The sequence below is a fragment of the Anarhichas minor genome, unplaced genomic scaffold (assembly GCF_050575085.1).
Source record: "Anarhichas minor isolate MPS153535 unplaced genomic scaffold, ASM5057508v1 ptg000067l, whole genome shotgun sequence".
Classification (NCBI taxonomy): domain Eukaryota; kingdom Metazoa; phylum Chordata; class Actinopteri; order Perciformes; family Anarhichadidae; genus Anarhichas; species Anarhichas minor.
In genome coordinates this window covers 3,776,801-3,795,834 of record NW_027466513.1, presented here as the reverse complement: position 1 = coordinate 3,795,834, position 19,034 = coordinate 3,776,801, and the positions used below count along the sequence as shown (strand labels likewise).

Genomic DNA, 19,034 nt, shown 5'->3' with positions numbered 1-19,034 from the left:
GTGTAGGGAGGCAATTGTTTGTTTTGTCATAATAAAGCGATAATAAATCAGAGCAGCGTGTCTGTAAGCAGCCGTGAAAACAACATCAACACGTACCACACTTATGATATGATATATGATATAGTCTGGTGATGTGTTTCTTACTGTCAATGAAAGAACAATGAATTGATCCCACTGACAACTTTTGTTTGTATATCGAAGCCTCCATCAGATACACATCTGTGAGCCACACAGCTGCCCTGTGCAACGTATCCTCACAACGGTTCATATGTGAGACCTTCCAAAAAGTAAGTTTATTATGTTTTGAGGGATATAAGTGTGTTGGTGCGAGCCCCTGCAGCACAGAACCATGCTGGCAACAAAAACTAAGAGGTTTAAGGACAAGACCGTAGACTGCACATCAGAAGTGGACGTAGCGGTCGTGACGTCACCCGTTGGACTGTAGGAGCATTTTCTCATAGACTTCTATACAATCACACTTCTTTTTGCAACTAGAGGAGTCGCCCCCTGCTGGTCAGTAGAGAGAATGCAGGTGCTAAAAAGATGCTCGGTGCTCAAACACAGTCAAAGTTGATGGATGAAGTTTCCCTGAGGTTGAATTTGTTAATGCTAGAGAATTCGTTTTGTTGCTGCTGTTAATGCAATATTTAAACAATGCACAGGAATGCACTTCTGTTTTTGTTTTGTTGCTTTTTATGTTTTTACTCTGGTAGTAAATGGGCTACAACTGCATTTGGTGTGTTGCATTATGACAGTGAATTATCCTTGAATCCATCTGGTCGTCAGCTCTCTCTGCTCTCACCTGTCTCACCTGATTTTGGAGTTAACTGTCAGTAAAAGTAAAATGTCTGAGTACTTCTTCTTCCTCTGCTTTTATTCTTTGAGTATATTTCAGGTTTTCTAAACTTCTAAAGCAAACAGACTTACAGTTTTTGTGATTGTCTTACTTTGCTTGTTTGCAAATGTTAGCATGTTTACAGCTAAACCAGGATGGTGAACATTACCTGGAACCAGGAAGCAACCTCCGGTTCTGCCAAGTGAAGCCGATGCTGAAGAGTCTCTTGAACCTGCATTCTCTCTAGTGTCCACCAGGGGGCGACTCCTCTGGTTGTATAGAAGTCTATGAGAAAATGACTCTACTTCTCTCTTGATTTATTACCTCAGTAAACATTGTAAACATGAGTTTATGGTCTCAATCTCTAGTTTCAAGTCTTCTTCAATACAGCATGATGTTCATTTAGTAACTTATGGTCCATTTAGAGTCAAACAGACCATAAAGCAGGGGATGCCTTAGGGCGGGGCTTACTGTGATTGACCAGAGCCGTATACGGCGTCACAACGTCACTCCTTCGCATTCCAACTATGCTAACTTCTTTTCAGAGGTTGCAAAGAGTCAAGATGGCGACGACCAAATGGCCGCTGAGATTTGTCCGTGTTTCTGTCTCACAGCATTAACCCTTTCACAGTGTGTGTATCAGTTCATGGAAGTTAATTGTAACATTTTTGGTCGCCTTAATATCCTGTTGTATTTAGCGTCCGGTTGTACTCAGCTCAACCCCCTCGTCTCACTTCTGGTTAAAAAACAAAACCCAACATGGCTACAGCCAAAATGCCTAAGTTGAGGCTTCATAACGGCAGTCCACAAACCAATGGGTCTATTTCTGGAACGCATCAGTTGGATTTTAACACTTAACCTGAGCTCTTAGTAAACTATTATCAGTTACAAGAATAGCGCATACTGGTTGTTTCCATGCTGTTTAGCATAAATATGCAGCACAATTCTTTTTATTTAATTTCTTTCTTCTGATAGCGAGTCAAACCCCGAACTCACTCGGTGGTGACGTGTGAATTTTCATTATTCACGCCGACCCGAAGCCTCGAATGCTCTTTAGTTTGGATAAACAGCTCTGAACGCCCCCCCCCCTGAGTGCAGCTTGTTGATGTTTATCCAGCTCGGCAGCGAGTACAGTGGGAAGAAATTACTGTATGAATATAAATAAATATATCTGCAGTGTGCCTACGGGCTGTGGCATCATGGGATTACTTCCCCGGCCTGGATTCATGTCACGTGGGCTTTCTGTGATGTGTGGTTTGCAGAGGTCTCCAGCCAGTGAAGCTGTCATAAGAGGCGTGTGAGCGTCACAGCGTGCATGTGCTGTGTTCACTGTAAGTCGCCGCGCTGCAGGCGAAGCTCCGGTTCTTCTGCCTACATGACATCGCTCGGTGCCAGGCGGCTAAATTAAGAGCATCAGTGAGCCTGATGAAATAAAAAGAGATGAAGGTTTGTCAGTCTCTCTCCACTCATCTCAGGTTAAATGGGAATCGATTGACGATCACTGAAAAGTTGATTCTGTCTCTTTTAGCAGTTTTCTTTCATTTGCTCTCAATCTAATCCTCCCCTCAAGTCTCCTCTTTTTGTTTCCTTCTCTCCTCTTTTGTATCCTCTCTTTTTCTCCTCTCTCCATTTTTCCTTCTTCTCTCCTGTATCATTGTATTCCTCTCCTCTCTTTCTTATCCTCTCCTGTTCCTTGTTTCCTCTCTTGTCTTGTCCTCTTTTTCCTTTCCTATCCCCACTGCCTCCTCTCCTCTCTTCTTTTTATTTTCCTTTCCTCTTTCTTTTTCTTTTCATTTTATCTATTGTTGTTTCCTCTCCTGTCTTTCTTATCCTTTCCATGTAACCTGTTTACCTTTTGTTTCCTCTCTTCTACTGTCCTCTTTTTCCTTTCCTTTAATCTTTTGTCTCCTCTCTACTTTGTCTTTCCTCTATCATTGTTTCCTCTCCTCTTTCCTAACCTCTCCTCGTGTCTTGCATTTCTTTTCCTCTCCTTTCCTCTCCTCTACACTTGTTTCCTCCCCTCCCCTCTTCTTTCCATGTCCTGTCTTGTTTTCTTTCTTTCCTCTCGCCTTTCCCGTCCTCTCTTCCATTATCTTCTCCTCTCTTCATCCCTCCTCTCTCTCTCCTCATGTCCTGCTATCTCCTTTTCTTCCCCTCGATACCTCTTTGCTTGTTTCATCTCCTCTTTTTCTTCTCCTCTCCTCTATCCTTGTTCCTTCTCCTCTTCCACCATCCTCGTAGACTCTCCTCTCTTTCTCTCTGTCCTCCTTTCCTCCATCCTCTTCACCCTGTCTTCTCCAATCTTCTCCTGTCTCATTTTCCCCTTTTCTTTATCTTCACCTCTCCTCTTTTTAATCTCTTCTTGTCTTCTTTGTATTTACCTCTCCCTCCCTCCCTCCCCCTGCTGATCTCCTCTTACTCCCTATCCTGTCCTCTTTTTCTTTTCATTTACTTTCCTCTTGTCGTCCCTGTATCTCTCCTCCCACTCTCTCGCGTTGTGCCCTCCTCTTCTTCATTTCTCATTGCATTCATCCTCTTGTTTTTCTGTCCTCCTCTCCTCTTCTCACCCCTACATCTCCTTGTTTTCGTTTTCCTTCCTTCCTCTCATTCTCTTCCTCCCACTCTTTCTCGTAGTGTCCTCTCCTGTCTCATACCTTTCTCTCATCTCCCCCTTCATCCACCTCTCCTCCCTTCTCTCCCTCTCTCTCTCTTTCCTTCCTTATTTTCTTGGCTTTTTTCTTCTCCTTTCAAGCATCAGTTCTTCTCTTCCTCTCTCCTCTTCGTGCATCTCCTACTCTTTCCTTTCATCTCTAGCCTCCCTCTCTCTCTCTCTCTCTCTCTCTCACCCTCCTCCTCCTCCTCTCTTCTCTTTTCCAGCAGTGGAGGATCAGTGAACAGCAGCGGCGGCAGCAGCAGTGTCACTCAGCACGGCAACGACACGCATGAAAGTGAGGACGTCTTGTTTTTTTTGGTTTTCTGTTCTGTTCTCCTCTTCGTCCTCCTCTTCTTCCCATTCAGTCTTTTTCTTTTCGGCTGTTTCTTCGCTACTTTTCAATCCCTTCTTTCTGCCACATTGATCTCTTTCGGAGTGCAGCAGTATGAGGCTACCATGCATTCCAAATAGGGTTTCTGTTCTTGCTCCAACTTGCGCATGCATATGCTTTCCTATTTTTATGTCTCGCTTTATTTCCTTGCATCTCATTGGGAATAAGTAGGCGAGTCTTGTAGCTTTAGTGTGTCAACCTCTGGGCTCAGATGGGCTTTTAAATGGACATTTTAAAAGGTATGACTTTTTTTATTTTTTATCCTAACTTAAATCCTGCAAATCCTGCTTTTGTTGCAGCAGGAACGCTGAGATGAAGCGGTATGTTTTTAGATCAAATATGATATGAAATACTGACCACAGCTGTGACGCTGAAAGGATTTTAAGACATTCATGTGCGTTTTTCTTATTTGAGAGATTTAAAATCTGATATTTTGAAGCTGGTGAAGGATGTTGTTTGATGTTTTTTTTCTGTAAACAAAGAGACATCTTTTTTTTTGGCAGATTCTTTCACTGGCTTTGCTCTCCCTTTGTTTTTCTCTCATTCCTCTTTTCATTTTTGTACTTTCTGTCATTTTTTCACTGGCTGGCATGAAGACAATCTGTCCGCAGTGAACGCACTGGAGTCCAAACAGAAAATGGGGATATCATAACACCAGACATTTAACCAGGATGGACCTATCGGATGTATTCACTGCCACAACGCCGGCCACTTCATCGCCAAACTCTTCTTTGGAGAGCGTCAACCAGACCTCCTCTTCCTCGCCGAGATCTCCTCCTCTACCTCCTCACTCGCAGGTGGCGTCGGTGCTCATCGTGCTGGTGGTCACGGTCATCATACTGGGGACCGTGGTGGGTAACGTGCTGGTCGTGCTGGCGGTTTTCACCAGCCGAGCCCTGAGGCCCCCTCAAAACCTCTTCCTGGTGTCTCTGGCTTCAGCGGACATACTGGTGGCGACGCTGGTCATCCCCTTCTCATTGGCCAACGAGGTGAGGAAACAGACTCTTTGCTCTATGACTCCATTTTGCAGCTGATATTCACAAAGCAATCTGCAACGACAATTCGTGAAATAGTTACACAGACACAAATTGTCTGTTTTATGTGTCGCTCAGAAAACGACTTATTTTTCGGCACGACATTACGTTACAAAACAAAAGTTAAGTTTAGACAACAAATATGAACATTAGGTTTAGGCAACAAAACCGCTTAGTAAGGTCTTGAACGTTGATAGTGGTTCTTGTGGTTGATAGTTCTGGATACCGTAAGTGGTCTTTGTCTTTGTCACTAGCTCCGACCGTTGCATCGATCCGTGGATGCGTTTCATTTGTGTGTCCATCACGAAAAAAGGATCCTAATTGACTTTACATTGACATTTAGTCCTGAGCGACACACAAAAAAACCCGGACAATATGTGTTCCGGTACAAAAATGCAACCATAGATTGCATTTCATGACTATTTTATGACTTGGCATAATATTGGGCTGATCCATCAGTCATGAGACAAAAACCATAACCCTGCTGGTGGTGCTACAGGAAAAGTCAGAGGATCCCCAAAATCTTTAGGATTCATCCTCTGGGGCCCATGAATATCAGTGCTAAATTTCAATCCATCCAAGAAAATGTCAGCCCAATGGTAAAAAGTCAGTAGGCTTCATTTCATGACCGTTCATCCAATAGTTCACATATTTCAGTCTGGAACAAACTGGTGGACCGACTGAGCCACACAGCTAGCATCGCTAATAATCCATCCAACAATTTAAAATGTCACCCAACTCCACGTCTTCCTGCTGCAGCTCTTCTTCTGCAAAGAAAAAATAAGTAGGATTCACGTAGGACCTGTAATCTACATATTTCTAATACAAACACAATGGCAAAAAAACAAGAAAGCTTATTAATGGCATGTTTAAATGCAAAACCCATTATTAGATATCATTGTCTATACAACATTAGCAGATACAGTTCAGAAGTTAACACAAGGTGACGTTGAAGTGATGCATGGGCTTCTGGTGTTGGTTTGAGTTTGTTAGACGACTCTGATGTTAGCAAGTAAAAATTGTGCTTCATACACACTGACATCTTTGTACTTTGGCTGCAGGTGATGAAATTTGTACATTTTAGAAAGTTCAGACAGGACTACACCACCCTCAAACCCAGGCGAGAACCTCTTAAAAGTGAAGTCAAAGCTTCATGTGTTAAAGCTGCATTCTCTCTAGTGTCCACCAGGGGGCGACTCCTCTGGTTGTATAGAAGTCTATGAGAAAATGACTCTACTTCTCTCTTGATTTATTACCTCAGTAAACATTGTAAACATGAGTTTATGGTCTCAATCTCTAGTTTCAAGTCTTCTTCAATACAGCATGATGTTCATTTAGTACATTATGGTCCATTTAGAGTCAAACAGACCATAAAGCAGGGGATGCTTTAGGGCGGGGCTTACTGTGATTGACAGGTTGTTGCCACGGCGTTGTTCGGTCTGGGAGTTACCCTTGTTTTCGTCTTACGACTTTCACCCTTTCACGGTGTGTTTAGCAGTTCATGGAAGTTAATTGTAGAATTTGTGGTCGCCTAAAAATGTCTTATTTCATCGTTCGGTTGTACTTAGCTCTATCCTCTCGTGTGACTTCTGTTTACAAAAAAAAAAAAAAAATGGCGACGGCCAAAACCAAGATAGCGACGGACAAAATGCCTACCTCGAGGCTTCAAAACGTCCACAAACCAATCAGTGACGTCATGTTGACTACGTCCATTTCATGTTCACAGTCCGTCCAAGGAATTTTAAACATGTAAAAGAAACCAAATGTTCATCCAACTCATGCATCTGCTGTGTTCTTCAGCGGCACCTGTAAGAAACATAGTTCTTATATCCCTTTGGTTTCCCCATGAGGGGTTAGGGTTTCTTGTGTTCATCCATATTTGTTTCCACTGTAAATCCAATGATCACTATAGTTGGCAGGGAACACATGGGTGATGCTGTTCGCAGAAATGTTCATATAGTACTTTGATTTGTTTGTTGCATATTAAATTAACGCTCTACTCTATTGAATTCTATAGGATTTAATTCTACGTTTTTCCCTCCTTCACATTGGCGCTCGTCTCCGGTGTTTCCTCTCTGACTTTCTCCTCGGCTCCCAGTAATGACAGCTCACTGCTTTTCATCAGCTGTTAACACGTGAATCTACACGGAGCCTCTTCTGTGTTGCATTAGACATCTTCTCATGTCTGAAACTGTTTCCTGTCTGCTGTAGACGGGTTCATCCAGGTTGCTCTTCCTCTCTGTGGAATAACTTTTTTTATTAATACACTTTTTTAAAATGAGTTCACAACGCAGACAGTCTTGATGACTTCTGGTCATCCTGGTCCTTCTGGTTCATTGTCCTCTCCGTTTCCTCTGTATTACAGATAATGGACTGTTGTTTTTTATAATTCCACCTAAATGATGGGAGCCATTATATAAATAGCTTCTACAAAGCAAATTAAAAACACAAAGACATTTCCACTGCAGTGACATTCAGAGCCAGAGGAGCTACATTCCTCTACTGCTGCATGCCACTGTAAACCTCCATCTGCAGCAGCAGTTGTGACTAAAAGGGCTGCAACCAATAACCTGATTATTTCCCTAAATGATGAGTCAGATTTGTTGGTCCTGCTGGTGGCTCGGCTGTTGGACGGTCAGTGTCGGTCCGTCAGCCCGGCTGAGATATCGGGACAACTCCTACATGAGTTGCAATGATATTTTTGTAGAGAGATTCGTTTTCCTCTCAGGATGAATTCCTGTTGATCCTCAGACTTTTCATCGAACAAATCTTCTATTCGTCCAACAGTTTGGTTGATGAACAAATGCCTGAAAAAAAACCTAATTCCATTCCAATCAGCCTCAGCTGAGGTTTGTGTTTAGTGCTAATTAGAAAATGTCAGCGTGCTAACGCGCTAAAACTAAGATGGTGAACATTACCTCAGCACGTTTCTGTGAGCATTTAAGTTCAACTGCTTCTTTAGTGAGAGGTATAAATCAATGAAACGAATAACAAAACAATAAAAAACATAACGGCAGCAACAATGCAGACAAATTGGGGATATAAAATGGTATGTAGATGTATGTGTATATATAAATAATATAATATAAAAATAATACAATAAAAAATAATAACACAAAGAAATATGTATGAATAAATAATAATAAAATAATATAAATAATGAATTAATTAGTTAAATATAGTGAGACTGGAAAGGGTTACTGTGAGCATGTTAGCATGTAAATGTTAGCATTGCAATTTATATGAAACCCACAGAATCGATGTGTATGTAATCGTGAGCCAGGAGAGGTGACGTAGTGTAAAAGGTCCGTGTCGGCAGACGGAGGGCGTATGCACGGCTCAAACAAACACCAGACTTTCACCAAGGAGACCGCTGCTCGTGTGCCGAACCACTTCGGTAGTTACTTAAAAACCACGATCTTTCTCCAAACCTCACCAAGTCCTTTTGTTGCCTAAACACTGCAGGGGCTCGTTGGAAAACACACAAAAGATAATAAAATAACTTGTCTTAGGATAAGATGCACTGTTACGTGATAATATGTTGAAGTAAAGCCTCACAGAGCTGCGAGCATGCTGTTTCTTCCCTGATGAATTATTTACTACTGCATCCTTCACCAGTTCAAGCCAAGGTTACTTCTTCCAGATTGCTTGTCTGGACTGACCAACAGTCAAAAACACCATCAATGTACAACTGGAGCTAGACGGGGAAATCTTCAATATCAGCTTATTACAGATGAATTGGTATCAACGTAATATCTATTTCAGCCGATGAAATGTCAGACGGTTATGTCAAAGAGATGTTAGAGAAACAGTGTCTTCAGTACTGTACTTTGTTCAGCAGAACTCAGTACATTTAATAGTCAAATTTAAAGGATCCTTATGAAAGTATTGTTTATGTGTTGATGTAAAAAAGAATTTTTTTTTCTAACTGTCAAAAATGTATCAGAAACGGCCTTAGAGATGTATATTCAGTCCATGATTTTAAGTAATTTAATGATATCAAAGCGAGAATATAAGACGGTGAAACCAGAGAGTGCTTTTCTTTGTGAACGATAACGATTCATTGAGGATCAGAATTGTTGTCGTTAAATGTTGTGTTAATTAGTCAATTAATGGCGATCAAACCTCCATCTGAACGTCAGCAGATCCTCATTTAACCTCTCCGAAACCATAAACTGGGAATTAGATCCCCCAGAGAAGCGAATGCAGCATCGTCCAAATGTTGCACTGCAGCTGAGAAAGTTTAATATTTACTTCTACATCTCCTTCCAGAGGAAAAAAAAACACAAAAATTCATGGTGACTGCAGAGCACGCTGTGCAGGACTGTGATGGATATTTCACAGTTTCTGGCAGCTGTGAAAAGATTGTCGGCCCAAATAATTTCCGAGGGGGGGCAGATGTGAAACCACGAGGGCAAACTCATCAAGAGGTTCTTCCTACAAGATAAACACAGTTGCAGTCCACATGGCAGAAATGAGATATTGACTGCTTTGTTATTTTGAGGCAAAATGAACTTTAGGCGCCTCGCTCAAAGCCACTTTCTAATTCTCTCCACTGGTGATTTATTTAACATGTTTTGATTGGTTTCTCCCTTCTTCCAGGTCATGGGCTACTGGTACTTTGGGTCCACTTGGTGTTCCTTCTACCTGGCCCTGGACGTCCTCTTCTGCACCTCCTCCATCGTCCACCTGTGCGCCATCAGCCTCGACCGCTACTGGTCCGTCACCAAAGCCGTCAGCTACAACCGCAAACGGACGCCCAAGCGGATCAAATCGATGATTAGTGTCGTGTGGCTCATATCCATCGTCATATCCTCCCCGCCGCTCCTCATGACGCAGAAGGAGGAGGATCCGGGGACTGAGGCCGACGACGGCCGGCGGCAGGAGTGTCTCCTCAACAACCAGACGTGGTACATCCTCTCCTCCTGCCTCGTGTCCTTCTTTGCCCCGGGCGTCATCATGATACTCGTGTACTGCAAGATCTACCGCGTCGCCAAGCAGAGGGCCTCCACCGTGTTCGTGGCGAAGAACGCGGTGGAGCGCCAGCCGTCACAGTCCGAGACCTGTTTCGAGGGCAACGGCAGGACTTGCGAAAGAAAAGGAGCTGGCTTCGGCAGCGAATCCCGGTACGAGCTGGACAGCCCGCGGCCCGCAAACCGACACAGCTCCTCCAACGTGGACAGCAGCAGCAGCAGCCGCCGGAGAGGAGAGCTGGACGACATCGACTTGGAGGAGAGGAGCTGCGAACCCAACATAAAAGCATCCGCCTCGTTTTCTTCAGCGCTCCGGTTCCCCAGGAGAGCCGGGGGAGGCGTGAAAACAGAGGATGCAGAGGGAGCATTGGACAGGTTGAAGCCTCCTCCCCCGTCCTGCGCCTCCATATCGTGGGCGTCGTCTGAGAACTGCTCCCACCACTTCCTCCTCCCGTCCCCGGTGCCTCTCCGCAGCCGGCGGACGACTCTGTCCAAGAACAAAGTGGCACAAATGAGGGAGAAGCGCTTCACATTTGTTCTGGCGGTGGTGATGGGGGTTTTTGTCCTCTGCTGGTTCCCGTTCTTCTTCACCTACAGTCTCCACGCGGTCTGCAGAGAGAACTGCACGATCCCCGACACACTCTTCAACCTGTTTTTCTGGATCGGGTACTGCAACAGCTGCCTGAACCCCATCATATACACCATCTTCAACCGAGACTTCAGGAAGGCCTTCAAGAAGATTTTATTCCAGACTCATAAGGGAACATAAGATATCAGAGTGTGTGTGCGTGTGTGTGTGTGTGAGTAAGTGTGAGAGTGTGTGTGAGTGGCATCACACAGAAACAGACACACAGTCAAACACAAATGTGTGCACACACTTTTAATCCTGTTGTCCACTGTGCTGTCATACCGACATTAAAGGGCTTGCCACGCAGCCTGCGTATTGATTTATTATTCAACTGCTCATTCATTTATGAAATAATCACTTTCGATACTAGTGCAAACGAGCCAGAGGAAGACGATTATGAAACACGTGCTGTATGTGCAGGTTTCTCCGACTCTGCTTGCTTGATGCAATAAAATGTCAAAGTTGCAAGGGCGTGGTTTTGCCGGAGTTTGAATGTTAGAGGAAAACGGCTGCAGGGCTGTGAACTATGTCCCCGCGGAGCGCCGAGACGTGAGCTATAGCGAGCCGGCTGACTGACTGTGAAACCTTTGTACTGACACGAGAGCAGATTTATAAGGAACTGAGGGAGGGAAAAAACCAGCTGTGCTTTAAAAGAAATATGCAATGAGTTTTTAAAGGTAGTAGTGTGTCTGATTTAGGGGCATCTAGTGGTGACGTTGCAGATTGCATCCAACTGACTCACTCCTCCCTTTCCAACAGCGTCGGAGAACTACGGTGGCCTTCGGGTAACGTAAAAATAAATGTGAAAGACTTCCTTTAGACTCTGTGTTTGGTTTGTTTAGGCATTGATCTTAAATAGTTATGGTGAGGATAGCCAGGACCAACCAGGTTACCAGTACCTCAGCGAGCATGGACGCCTATTGCACAGGCCGGGTCTTGCCAAGAAAAGCAGTGGTATTGATAAAAACACTACAAAAAACACAATAATTGTTAGTTCTAGGTGATTATATACTAATGAAAACATAGTTATGAATATCATATATTTATATTCAATAAATCCCCTTTAAAGCTACACGCTGTTCCAGGTGCAAGATACGAGATTGGGAGAGTTTCGATTGTCTCTAAACGGCTCTCAACATGGCCGGCGCCTCACAGCTAACAGCGCAAACAACGGCAACAGTGCTGAAAGAGCTGACAGAGCTAACAGTGTTTGCCTGAGGGGGAACAGGGGGGTGGGTGCTACCCTTCCACGTCGACGCTGCCGGTTTGGGACGATGTTAGCGGCTCTAACCAGCATATGAGAGCAGTGCAGAGCGGCCGCCGTTAGCTAACTAGTGGGGCACGCTAACGTGCACACAACAGGCCGACCCAACTATATCTACAAAGCAAGGAGAAGCTCTGATTAAAACACACACAGAGGGCTCAGATAGGCATTACTTCACTATATCTTTACATAGATAATAGTTGTTTGCTGCCAGTAATGCTCTGAATGTCAAATACTTGCTCTTTTAATGGCTTGCTGCGCCTCAGAGTATTTAAACACCAGCAGCACCCAAAGTTTAAACTTTCACTTGGAGTAGACACGGAGAACGGAAAGCCCAATGAAAGTTACCAGTTTTCCATGCAGCAGCAGTGTTCTGTTGACACTGCACAGCTCGGGGGCAAAGACATTAAAAATTCATGCGCAGCGTGCAGACGTGCTGATCTTCGCTGTACACAGGACAAAAGAGAAGGAATAGAAAAGAGAGAGCCTCTGAATTTATATAATGAACCTCAGGCTCATACAACAAAAGATAATTATTCTCTGAAGCTCAGGATGAAACAACTGGACCGGCTGCTTCAGGGCTCACGTTTCTACTGCTGAAGAAAACCTGATCCGCCCTGGACCCGATACGACGAAGAATAAATCATTATTGATTCAATCGCTTCATGCAGATTGGGGAAACAAAATGTATTCTGTTGCTTTTGATTTGGGATGATAATCCAGCGACTTTTTTTAATCTTCCATCTCTACAAACACGAAGCACACGTACGAGTGTCGGCGGCCGCAGAAGGAGCCGCAAAGTCCAAGGCCACAAGGGACGTTACATCACTCTGGTTACCATGCAACACGGAGTTTGACAACAACTCGGGAGTTGCGTAATTAACCATTTCACCTGAAGTATAATGCTGTTGGTAAAATGTGATGAAGTGCGTTCTAAAGTGGCCCAAAGGTCAAGAAACTGTAATATAATGCCATCTGGGGCGACCTTCAATAATTTCTTAGAAACTCTCTGCATACTGATGTCTCACTGCGTTCTGTTTATTTCTTTCGCCCCCGTCTCTCTTGGCAGGTTTTTCAGCTTTTAATACTGGACTCAGATCCAACACAGAAGAGAAAATAGTTAACGTGAGTTAGAGGACAAAATGAGAAGCGGTAGGTGATCCTGCAAAGAGGCGTGTAAGAAGTGGATGCAATCACCGTCACGGTGCCCGGTGGTTTGCGGACTGTGGTTTTGAAGCCTCGCGTTTAGCATTTTGGCTGAGCTAGCTAACGTTACAGCTCAGCCGAGAAGGGCGCCTCCTATGTTCACGTGTCTTTCTGTCGCGAGCCTCTCGCCCGTGAGTAGATGCACGCTTCCGTCTGCGTCGTAATACGGTTGCCCGGTGTAGTTCGGTTGCAGTGACGTGCGGTGAGGTTCGTGGCTGTTGAGGCACTGACTCTTTCAGAGTCAGATTTACAAATATATGAACCCAATATAGAGTATCTTAAATCACCATTCAATTGGCAGCCTGCACATTGACTACTGGTTGTTTTTCATATTTCATATCAGCATTCTTTACACACACATAGGTAAGGTACATATTTCATTGCACCAGGAGTGTGTGCGCCGCGATCTGCGACCTGCCCCACCAACCTGTTTCAAGAGCGGAGCGATCGCGGGCGCCACCCGCGACAATCGCGAGATCCCGCGATAATCTGTGTAACAGCCACGGATTTATAAAGAGAACAACAAACGTTGAACCGACGTTGAATTGCTGTTGATTTGGTCATATGTTCCTGTTTTTTGAGAATTGTTAAAGCTTAGATATTTAATCTTCAATGTTTGCGGTCAAAGCAAAATATGAGAAGAAGAAGAGAAGTGTAGAAGAAGAGTAACGGAACTACAACATGAACCCGACCCGTGGGCTCTCGCACGCCCCCTTCATTGAGGCAGAGGTACTGTGTGCCTCCCCTCTGTGCTTTTTCACTGCGGTTTCTGTCAGATCAGCAACGACTAAATATGTTCTACACATACATGAACTACATGACCTGTTCTATGGAAAGAAAGGACATATAGTAAAAGTATCAACAAATATTACACTGGTGACAATGAGAAAGCAAAAGGCACGCGCTCAACCCAGTTTGTTAGGGATTGCGCAATCTGAGGTGAGGCACAGCTCGTCGCTGCCTCACCTCACGTGTCTCTCTGTTTGAACAGGACATGCGCAAATTCTGCGATTCTGACTATAAAAATGCTTAAAATTATTGAAATCATACAGAAATTACATTTATAGCATAGATCAGTAGAGAAACATTATTTATTTTATTTTATCATTATTTGTTTTTTACTTTTCAAGACTATAGTTCCGACATTAATCTGCTCAAAACAAGGTCTGTAGATTATCTGGAGTAAACAGGTCCTGATTTCTCAAAAGAGACGTTGCTGTCAAGTTTTTCAAATGTATTTTTTTGGGGGGCTTTGAGCACCACAAGCTGAACGACATCTAGTCCCGATATCTGCAAAACTAGGCAACTCACACCAAAACAATCTAGATTATAATCTAGATAGTTAAGAGGAAAATGATTTATTTTTGATTTATGGGGTGAACTGTCCCTTTAAGAGTGACCTCTTCTTTTCTTGACCTGGCTGTGTTTCTTAGTGTTGAACGGATGTTATTGTTAAGAAACGTCTCCTTTATTTTACAGCTTGCTCTTCTCTTCTGCTGCTTTACTCCAAACTTTTTCCCGATTTGCTAAATAGGAACGTGAAGCTCTACAGCGTCTCTCTGTAGAGCTTCTTTTTATAACCTCAGAACTGTACATGTGCAGAAATCCACATCACCAGAATTGACATACTTACGAAAGTATTTGTAACACTTGGAATAGAAAATCTCTTAATCGAAGCAGAGTAAAGCATTCCTGGTTTATCGTCTTCTACTCAAAGCTGTAGAGTTCTGCCAGCATCTCCACAGACTCTCAGATCATGTGGAGTACCCAATTGATTAGTGTTATTATTCCAGAATAAATTCCAACATCTGTTCTCTCTGGAATTAAAAAGAAGCGGCCCCAATTTGGCTAAGTGGCATCAGCTGTTGTCAATATCCTTCACAATGATTGGCTCATTCACCGCTAAGTGGTCTGGGAACATCCAATCATATCCATGGTTGTCAATCTGCCGCCGGTTCAGATGCTGCAGGACAGAAACACAAGCTGCAGCTGAGCTTATTAAGTACGTACGGTTGCCTGCAGTATGCATCGAATTGGGAGTTACTACTTCCTCATAACACGGCACCTTTAACTTTGATCCCTCTTCGTTTATGTGCTGCGCAAAGGATTGTGGGTCAGAATAACCAAAACAAAGCATGCCGGCTTGCATACTGCAAAATACTACCGGATGTTGTAGAACATACTGGTATATCATTTAGAGTCAAACAGACCATAAAGCAGGGGATGCTTTAGGGCGGGGCTACACAGTGATTGACAGGTCTCTACCGGAGACGTATACAGCGTCTCTACGTCACTCCTCCGCATTCCAGATATGGTCACTGTTCACTGGTTGCAAAAATCCAAGATGGCGACGGCAAAATCGTCGAACTGGAGGCTTCAAAACGTCCGTCATCAACCAACCAACCTTGACCTTCTGAAAAGTCGAGGGATCAACAAACTTATTACAATTAAACTTGTGGGAACCACGAAGGTCTGTACAAAATGTTGTGCCGATCCTTCGTGTAGAATCAGAGATATTTCACTGGATAATTAAAAACTTTGAGGTGGCGCTGGATAAAGTAGGCTGCATGTATTAGTTGATGGTGCACAGTTAAGTATTTACAATGCATTTTATTCTATTTACTTTTAAATTTAAGTTTTCACAGGTTTCTCCATTCATATTCCTGTTTACATGCACAGGAGGAGAGTCCAAAAAATGACTGAAATGCTGTTATAATGTCAGACGTATCCTGCTGATGCCATCATGTTTCTGCTCTGAGCTGTTCTTTTTACAGCACTTAAACCGCTGATAATCTGTTGTCAAGCTGTTTGATCGATGTTGAAAAATGGCACAAAAACTCAGCTGTAATATTTTTTAATTAAAATGTATCCATTTGGTGACCAAACTGCCTTTTAGCAGCTAGTAGCATCTGGACGTTCATGTAGTTATCCATAAAACCAGACTCCTGAACATGTGATTGGATGTTTGTTCTTTTAACTGTGCTCAAGAGGGAGAGGAAGAAGCTGAAGAAGTCGCGAGAGTATGCAGAACAGAAGGACGAAGCTTGCAGCTTCATATGAATACAGATTTGTGACCCGTGGTGCACCACAGAGCTTTAAGCAAAGCATATATCGACTCCCAGCAGTCTGTCTGCTTCACAAAGACCAGCTCTCTCTGTCCCTGAGCAGCTCTCGTGGAATAAAATAAAAGACGAGGGAAAACGTTTGCAAAGAGACAGAGAGAGAATATTGTGATTTTAAAAACAGCATGAATACAGTGACCAGTGGAGCGCAGGGGGCTCAGAGAATATGAATTAATGTTTTGTATGTGAATACATAACATGATTCCTGCACTACAGACAAATTCAGACAAGTACAACGTGTCCCTAAAACCGATCTGAGAAAAGATCAACCTTAGCTGTGGTGAAGTAGCGAGACTGGAAAGCTAAAGGACTGAGTGCTGAATAACTGCTTTCTTTAGCATGGCTCTTATTCCTAACGGAGAAATCCAATATGTGATTACACTCACAATATTTTAATGCATTTTTGTTTTGTTCTACATTTTCAGTCACTCCTATGATTGTAAGTCTTACTTTTAATTGTGGGGAATATCGTCCTTTAAGTTTTTCCCATAATGCTTTGGGGGAAGTGCCATGTTGCCATGGGGGGTCAAGTGAGTTAGCTGTGTGCTACGTCTTGATTCCTGGCCTGTTTGGCCTGTATTTGTTTACATTTTGGCAAATGGCATCATTAAAAGTAATGCCGAATTATCTATTAGCAGTTTCTCGTTGCAATGAACCCATAGTTGTGCGGAAAACTATCATTGAATTACTTTGACACGGAAGAAAACTTAAAGACGTGATGATTCTCAGGCAAGTTGTGGAGCGACTTTTTTTCCTCTGATTTCTAAGCGGATCTATGGACGTTTACTCGCGATGGACATCGATGGACTTCCTCGCTAAGTGTAAGTTACCCTGAATCTAAAAATATGTGTATCATGTCGGTGTGTTCAGATTTCACTGAGGTGTGACTCCGACAAGTGCTCGGGTCGCTAAGAGCTTTAAAGGACCATAATTGGCTCCTTGGCCAGTTGGTTAAGCAATTAGCCTTGAAATGATATGAAGAAGTCTACTTCAATTTTAATTGAACATATCAATTAGAGGTGCTCTTAATGCTGATTTAATTACCTATTTATGTACAAGTAGGCCTACTTTTGTATTAGTTTTGGTTATCATAACGTCAGGTATCAGTATCATTATGAGGAGGCCTACTGTGTAAGTTTGAACGACTAATGCTTTTATTCTGTTAAGAAAGGAAGTCAAATAAAATGTATGGAGGAACATTTTGAAAAGTGACACATTGCATCAGTCAACTCTTGTTTGACCTTTTTGGTAATAATACGTGCACGAGCCTCAGTTTCATTCCATTCTACAGATGATGAATACTCTGCTGCCGCTGACATCTGTGCAATTTCCTTTGACACTCAAACTCAGCGGTCGCAGAACTCATTCCAGCCTGCTGAGCTCGACACATCGGAAGAAGCCTGGTGTTGAAAATAGAGTAGATGTGGGACCAGAGGAATGAAAAGACTCTGAGTCTCTGTTGGTCGGTTCCTCGCTCCGTCTGGAGCATATATATATATATACATATATATATATATATACATATATATATATATATATATATATATATATATACATATATATACATATATATATACATATATATATATATATATATATATATATATATATGTATATATATGTATATATATGTCCATTTGGAGCTGTGCTCTTTGAAGGTGCTCTATACGAAAGTCAGAGAGTATCTATTGCCTCCTCACGGCTCTCAACATGGTGACGTCCAAACCGGCGACTTGCAGCTAACGGTGGTAACGGCGCTAACAGCGCAAACAACGGCAACAGTGCTGACAGAGCTAACAGTGTTTACCTGTGGGGAGAACTAGAGGATGCTAAGCTCCTACGACAACCTTGTCTGACAGGACGGCTTCATCGGTGTTAACCGTTTTTGTCATATTAGTTTGACGTCATATCTTTGTTTCTTCATCTTGTTGTGTGTGTGTGTGAGTGTGTGTGTGTGTATTTTGTGTAGCCTCTATTTGCCTTGTGAAAACTGTTTTTGTTTCCATTTATGCCTTAAAGATTAGATTTTATGTGCAATTGAGACAATATGTAACTTTTGGTCCGTGCTGTCTGCAGCGACTCTCTGCCTCTCACTTTGCTGCCGACATCTTTTTGTGGTTATTATAGATGATCTGCACCTTTTGTTCCAGCTTTGGTGGTGCTTCAGCCTTCGGTTTCATCACTCACGTAACATAATTACATAACTTTTTGTGTTAACATGTATAACTTCAATAGACATTGAAAGGGTTTCGCCTACTTTATCCTTTAAATACACAGCGACAGACCCTTTTCTAAAGCGGACCAAAGGTTTTTCTTTAAATTGATTGATTGACTTTCAGGAAGAGACTCTCCATGAGCGCAGAAAATCATTTCAGTACAACATGTAATCGATCACACTTGTGTGAGTTAGATGCAAGCAGGGAGTTTTCTGAAAACTCTTTTAGTTTTGTAAATGTAAAACAGTCCGAGCCATGAAGAGAATACTATACTTAATGACTATATTTTGTTTAATAAGCTCCTTTTTCTCATCATCATCGCTTTATCACGTAATATCACAAAGATGTTTTTATGGCCCTTTCACAGCATTTAAAACGATGACATTTTCCAGGGAAATCAATATCGGCCCAACGGATTGTACCTGCAATCAATAGAAGTAAATCTGTAGTAATTCAGCTTTGGTGAACACACACATATTAGCCATCGATCAACTGCAGGCTGTCGTAATAGTGCTGACTTTTAAGGGAACAAGAGAGCTGGAGAGTCCATTATTCACTATTATTTAACCTCCTCCGTCTGAATACTGCTCCTTTGTAAAGAGGAATGTTGCAGACATCGATGGTACAGATACATCTTTCAATACACTGTGTGATCTTATTGTCCCGTTAGTAACCGAGTCCAGAGAGCTTTTTTTATCCTTCAATGACTCAC

At 42.8% G+C, this 19,034-nt stretch overlaps 1 protein-coding gene across 1 annotated transcript; it reads left to right on the top strand.

The window, feature by feature from the left end:
- The first annotated feature begins 3,645 nt into the window (after positions 1-3,645).
- Positions 3,646-11,182, top strand: LOC142934145 (alpha-2Db adrenergic receptor-like). The gene is made up of 3 exons (XM_076078566.1): positions 3,646-3,783; positions 4,476-4,868; positions 9,516-11,182. The coding sequence occupies exons 2-3, from the start codon at positions 4,551-4,553 to the stop codon at positions 10,653-10,655; spliced, it is 1,458 nt and encodes a 485-aa protein (XP_075934681.1). The 5' UTR covers positions 3,646-3,783; positions 4,476-4,550; the 3' UTR covers positions 10,656-11,182.
- Positions 11,183-19,034: the final 7,852 nt, after the last annotated feature.

Excerpts from the sequence above, each read along its gene's own strand:
- LOC142934145 (XM_076078566.1), top strand. The coding sequence starts at position 4,551 with ATGGACCTATCGGATGTATTCACTGCCACAACGCCGGCCACTTCATCG. Across the intron at positions 4,869-9,515 it reads CCTTCTCATTGGCCAACGAG|GTCATGGGCTACTGGTACTT; the intron begins GTGAGGAAACAG and ends CCCTTCTTCCAG.